The sequence below is a fragment of the Habropoda laboriosa genome, unplaced genomic scaffold (genome assembly GCF_001263275.1).
Source record: "Habropoda laboriosa isolate 0110345459 unplaced genomic scaffold, ASM126327v1 scaffold14, whole genome shotgun sequence".
NCBI lineage: Eukaryota > Metazoa > Arthropoda > Insecta > Hymenoptera > Apidae > Habropoda > Habropoda laboriosa.
Genome location: NW_017100137.1, coordinates 891,946 through 898,592, shown reverse-complemented (window position 1 = coordinate 898,592; position 6,647 = coordinate 891,946). Strand labels below are relative to the sequence as shown.

The 6,647-nt window shown below is 37.4% G+C and overlaps 1 protein-coding gene across 1 annotated transcript in view; it reads right to left on the bottom strand.

The window, feature by feature from the left end:
- Nucleotides 1–1,598: 1,598 nt before the first annotated feature.
- Nucleotides 1,599–6,647, bottom strand: part of LOC108579473 (potassium voltage-gated channel subfamily KQT member 1-like) — a 13,564-nt gene continuing 8,515 nt past the window's right edge. Inside the window, exon 3 of the mRNA XM_017943021.1 lies at nt 1,599–1,777. Within this exon, the coding sequence (XP_017798510.1) occupies nt 1,599–1,777 (179 nt within the window). The remainder of the gene's footprint in view (nt 1,778–6,647) is intronic.

The following is a 6,647-nucleotide window of genomic DNA, read 5'->3' as shown; positions in this document are numbered from 1 at the left end:
TCTGCTGGAACACCGACTGCTGGCCATTGTCGCCAGCAAGGATTGGAAGGTGTGAAATAACAAATTTTTCTAATTTATAAATAAAACTGTATTACCTGCAATGTGGTATACAATTTTTTCAATATCTCAATTATTTAATTTTTTAGAAACGTTTAAAGTTGATTCTTTTTGGTAAAAAGAAGTTTTTCCTCTTCAAACTGCCGCCATTTCTATAATAATTACAATTTTTCGAAAATCTTAAGCTACATTGTAGATGATTCATTTTTATTCATAAAATCAGAAAGAATGTTTTATTTCACACGTTCCAATTCTTGCCAGCAATCGATGTTCCAACAGAAGAGATTTCGCAATAACTCCTCCATTTTGTAACATTTCTACTTTTAAAAAATTCGAGAACAAAGCTGAAAGTTACGTTTATATCCTCTGAAAAAATTGAAATTTTTCATTTAGTAGTTACCTAAAAAAAAAAATTCCCAAGCTTTATCTACTGTTAGACACCTAAGGATGGTGAACCCCTTCAATTTTGCTCGAAGCATTGTATCTTCACGTCTGTATTTAATCGTGTATTTATAAAAACAGAAAAGCGGAGAATATATGTCTCTCCCGAGAAGCGTTTGAATCTTTGAGAAAAACACCGTATCCGGGGTATTTATTAACTGACAATAAAGACTGATGCGGTACCTTTCGCGGAAGACAATATAAAAAGCTGGACCAATGCGTGGTTAATCCGCCATTGATATATCGCCGCGCTAGACAGCATCCAAACGAAGCTGCTTAAAACACGGTATTCAGTTATTTACCGGTACACATTTATACGGTGTCTACAGGCATAAATACTTCACAGTCAATCGATAAATAAGGGAATCTTCGTGTCGAGGCGAACGTTTGATTCATCGCGGAATACTCACGATCGATATTTCTAGTAGAACGTACACCGCGGGTAGAACAACTTTGCAAAATAATTCATGAATTTTATCTTCCTATTTCAATTTTTCATTCAATTCAAGCGGGCAGGTACTACGATGATTTTGGTAACGTAAATTTGTATTCCATTAAATCACTAAGAAACTTGTTCAAAATTCCTTTAAGTTCGCGTAATTGATCGTCCATTACAACCTTGTTTCACCGTTACTCTACTCTAAAATATTGAACCCATTTTAACCGTTTCAATTTTTAATTCGATTCTACCGTGAAGTATCGCGGTTTCGCTGATAAACCTGCTTTTCTAATAAATCTTCGACGAACTTGTAATTTCTTTAACCTCGACACGTTTCATCGTTGATCGCGAATTTAAAGGTAACGAAATAATTGCTTCGCGTTTTCGCTATTCCAAAATATCGCATTTTTTTTGGAATTGTTTCACCTTTTCCTACTCTAAAATGGTCGCCCCTTCGTAACTGTTTCACGTTTCCCTACTCCGAGATGTCGCATCTTTGAAACGTTGGATACACTCGATATTCCTAGCTACGAGTGTAAAGAACATCCGAAATGCAAACGTAGTCTCATACCGTAGCATGAGCCATCAATGAAACAAATAACGTTACGGAAAGCATATCGGGGGCAGCAAACAAACATAAGCATAAAACGTTTCTATGTACTCACACAGAGAAATGGTATACGAAGCACTTCCAGCCGGTGGGACGCTCCAGGAAGTTGTAAACTTGACCCTGGAAGGTCGCTTTTCCAGCACGCCGATGTTCCTTCACGTGATAACGACCCTCCCATGTGTTACGATCGCCGCCGGTACTAGCGCCCAACAGTAATCGTGGATCGACACCTGAACATTCGTGAGGCTCTGATCAATATTCCGTACGATGATAAGGATACGGAAATTTCAAGATGCTCCGATAGATTCCGAACGGTATTACATATGAAAACGATAAGGGAAAATGAGAAGATGCGGATTAGGGGCTAGAGTATACAAGTGCTGTGAAAGTGTTTCGGACAAGATTGAATATTTTTCGTAATATTAGATCATCTGGAAAATTTCCACAGTTCTAAATCGTTCATTTTGAAAAAAAGCATAATTCTTATTTCTATTCTTCGACATAAAAATATGTTCCATTCTCGTTCCTATCTAGCCTCACCACTGTAAAATATAGTAAAATATGGACTTATTCACGTAGAATTTCTCATCTTAAGAAGAAGATATAGTTACGACTAAGGAAATATTTTCACTCTAATGTACCGCGAGTGATACATACTTACGTTACCATCCGAATGGCTGCTGCTGTATTTCCGGGAGAAGAGAATCAACGTTCCTCACGACGAAAAACAGATTCATCGTCTCGTAAAAATCTTTTACCCAAACATCATCGAAGAAATCTTTCCGTTCTAATAAATCTCTCAGAAGAGGATCTTGTAGACTTTAAAAGGTGTTAAAACAAAGATGTTTAGATTCTTAGAAAGTACAACTTCGACAATTACCACGCCAAAGATAACAATATAATTCCCTCTATCTTCCTAAATATCTGCTGAAATCCAGCGGAAGATCAGATTAACGTTGTCAAGCTAAATAGAGGCGCCTCTATATCGGAACATGCGAAATAAATATTACATTAGAAAATCGACCTTCAATGTCAGAACACTTGCTAAATATTTAAAGAAGAATGTTGCTAAAATACTCGACTTAAAGGTCAAACGTCCTGAAAACCCTAAAATTCACGTTCAATTCCGCGTTACAACGAAGTTTATCCGTGAAAAGTGCGAAAGAAAAATCATATCGACTTTTAGTGTCAGACGTAATCACGAATAATTGCAAATTCTTGATAATTTTCGCAGATATTCAACACTGGAATAAATAGTAAGATCAAAGCAAAGGAACACCTACACGTCGTTCCAACACTTTTGTATTCATATCTACTATATGTATACAGATCGCATTATGTAATGTAATCACATAAACAGTTTACCGATTGTCGAAGCCTCAAATGTTTTACGAAGCTGCTATAAACCCAACGTCGTGAAGCCCGCGTATGAAAGAGTAACATGTTCATTGCAATCAAATCTCTATGATAAATCACTACTACGATACAATCTAAACGTTTACTATGACGTGCAGTATACAAAGTGAGGCAGGACGCGTGGTACAACCGATCATTCTACGTGTAAAAATAAAGCGAAAGTAAAAAATAAAATTTGTTTATAAGAAGCTTGGTTTTCGAGAAAATTGAATTCAAAGATTCTATGCAAACTGTTGCTTCTGCTCACACTTTTATGTTGATAAATAGCGGTAATGTGTAAATGGTGTAAATCTTGTGCAGCTCAAAGGAAAAATTATATTGGCTTTCGAGCAATTAAAGCGTCGAAGCACCGTGGCATCGGTCCACGAGCCTCTAATTGGAAAAGCAAGAATTTGTATCCGTGACAAAGGACGTCACTTTCACAGTTCGTTCGGTAATGCGCATGTGAAGCAACAAAATCGTTAATAAACGTATTATTAGTACAAACATGAGGCCCGAAGATAGTCAAGTGCACGCGTACTCGATAGATACTCGATTTTCGTGAAAAAGAGGCTTCAAACGAGCAAACTTTATTCTTTATTTTCGTGTGATTGTGTCACACATCCTCCTCGCCCTGTGTAACAAAAGTTGCTAGAACCTGAGTTTAATAATTTACTGTGATTAAATAGGAAACGCGATAATTTGTACCTTGATACATTTGTTCAAAATAAGTCCAATATCTAAAGTGTTTAAAATTAAAAGAAAACTATCACTATGTAAATTGAATACTTTAGAATCTGTCTGGGAACTTTTATTACATGCTGCACTTCTTTTTTATCGACCACACAGAGATTTCGAAATCTCTACAGTCTCTATTTAAAAATCTTAATTTCTTCGTTTCTTTTTTTAATTCTCAGATTTGGTGAAATATCATTTGAATAAGATTCATGTTGGAATACTTATCTTTGAAAAATTCTTGCTTCGAATACTAGAGTTCCTATAATACTTCCTCTGCTTCGAGCTGCTGTTATTATTATTCCCATCGTTCTCACAGCTGATCATAAAAATCCCCCTATTCACCGAACGACACTGCATAATCGTGCCGGAAATTGAGGTCCATTGAAGAGCACGTTACTATTGCACACTAACGAAAACTGGGTTTTGGCAATTTAGCACCTAGCACATTTAGGCTGTTTTCGAGACTACCCGCGTTATATTCAATAAAATTGTTTCCTCACTGAATAAACATACACGAATACAATTTTTACATTCGTATCGACACATATATTTTGAAAGAAGGGAGTCGGAAATTCTTGAAATCTAATAAATAACATTCTATCACGATTCATATGCTAAATTATTTCGAATGTTCACGAGGATTATATTTGTGTAAATTTAGATTTCATCAAAGGTAAATCAATTTTTATTCTTCTACCACAGACCAAATGCAAAGTTACTTCAATATTTAACAAGAAACACACGGTTGATAACGAACATAACAATTCGATTTTCGACAAAAGTATATAAAATATAAAAATAAGTTTTGATCATTCTATCACAATTGAAATGCAAATTTACTCGGAATTTTTACAAACGACATCCTTTGCTACGAAACGAATATAACTCAATTTAAACAAAAAAATAGATTACTTTTTATTGAATATTCCGAACGAAGTTGTGTGCTCTATCAAATAAAGTTAATTCGACGGGACAAAAATTGGTGAAACGTCCGAAATAAAATTCGCGGAGCGGACAAGCGCGACTCGTTCGATGAGCACGTTTTTATCAACCATTCTTTCGCGTGAAACTGCCGAGAAAGCCACACCATGCTGAACGTGAACCGCGTGTTGTAAGTAATCCAATTATTCGGCGAGTAAATATCGGCCACACATGGATTTCAAGCTGGCAGAAACAATCTGATGCGGAATTAAAACGTGTCACCCACAAGGAAATCCGATATTCCAAGAGCATATCCCTAATTACAGATGTCTCAGACCCACGTCGAACGATTTCGAGCAATTTCTTTTGTTATGTCGATTCGATCTAGCGATCATAGTTATATACACTGCCGTTCATAAGTAATAGATCACCTATTATGTTCGTACAGAAAGTATTACATGATTTAAATCACATTTCTTCATCAAAGTTAGTATCATATCGTCATCTTAACACATTCGCAGCCGTTGACGTGAATAAGCTTTTTTTCACGCAGGCTGTGCCTCCAAATTTTCCAGGTACAGCTTATGCATTCAACGGACAATGTGTGCAGATATTTCAGGTATTTTTTTAGCAATCCGGTTTTGTAATTTATTCAAAGCGATAATGAAATCGAATGAGTTACACAAGAAGAATCTATTCGTCTCTCCTCTACCCAAACTGACGCCTTTCGGTTCCGACCAGAGAGACAATGTGAGAGATATTACTGTACTGCTAGACTTGTCTACTTTTGCCTTCCAGAGGCATGGAATTTCTCCTCTCCAGCATTGGTAAGCTCAGTGCTGGAGAGAAGGGACCAGTGATGTGCCACGCCCTCCTTCTGCAAAACAGTTATGCCGCAGAAAGAGGCCGCGAAGCGAGTGCGCAAGGTAAGCGACGCATGGAGGCTGACACGGGGGAGTGGCCACCGGAGGGGTGGGTTAAGTGCACGCCCACCGGCTGGACCACCTCCACTGTTATGATAAAGGCCGGGAGGAGGGGGAGGGGCCTTAGTCGTCCTATGACGCCGCCGCCAACAATAAGGTATTGCGGATCTACATTCCCCTTAATCAGGGAAAGGAGGCCCGTGAGGACCGCAGATGGCTGGGTGGGGAGCCCAGCCAACATTGCACGCGGTCCCCGAGATGGGGCGGAGGGAAGCGCAACTCACCTGCTCTATTGGTGTTAGGAGAACAAGGGAGTGGCAGTTTTAAGCCCCTCCCTTCGGTCGAACGGAGGGGAGGAAGGGTATCTATGTAAGATTTCCCCCATGTAAAAAAAAAAACTTGTCTACTTTTAGTATACCATCGTTGCGAGGAAAGTACGACTTCTGATACTACGAAGATTAGAAAAGGAAGTGCACCGAAAAACAGGTAAATTTAATTACTGCTTTTTTTTTAGAATTTAGAATGGAGTATGAATTATCTAGTGATAGTATTAAGATGACGATATGTTAGTAAAAATACATGTGTTCCTTATACTACGATATGCCAAAATGAATAACTGTTTTTTGGGGGATTTTAATCATTGCATAATGACTGACTCAATAAGTGCCCTAATACTTATGAACAGGAGTGTATATCAATTCAATATAGTATTAATTGGATGTATATCGTGACACAATATGGAATAATACACGTCGTGTCGATATAATTGCGTCGATATCTATTGCAGTGAACCGTGGTGAACCTATCAGAGATGACAGTTAGTTCCTTGTATGTGTTTTCCCTTTGTATCTTTGAATCTTCCCATGAAGACTTATTTTCAGCAATGTACAGAAGCGTCTGGTCATACGTATTTTTCGCACGTTTTATAAAGTGAATTTTAACTATAAGAAAACTTGAACACATTACTAATTTAATTATATGAAGTTTTACTCAGAATGATACGAGAAATCCTGTTGATCCAAAAAAATGGAAATTTTTGTATCTTAACAAACGTTATTGAAAAGAACAGAAATTGAAGTAGATACTCATGAAGCAACATTTTATGAAATCTTATCACCCTTAT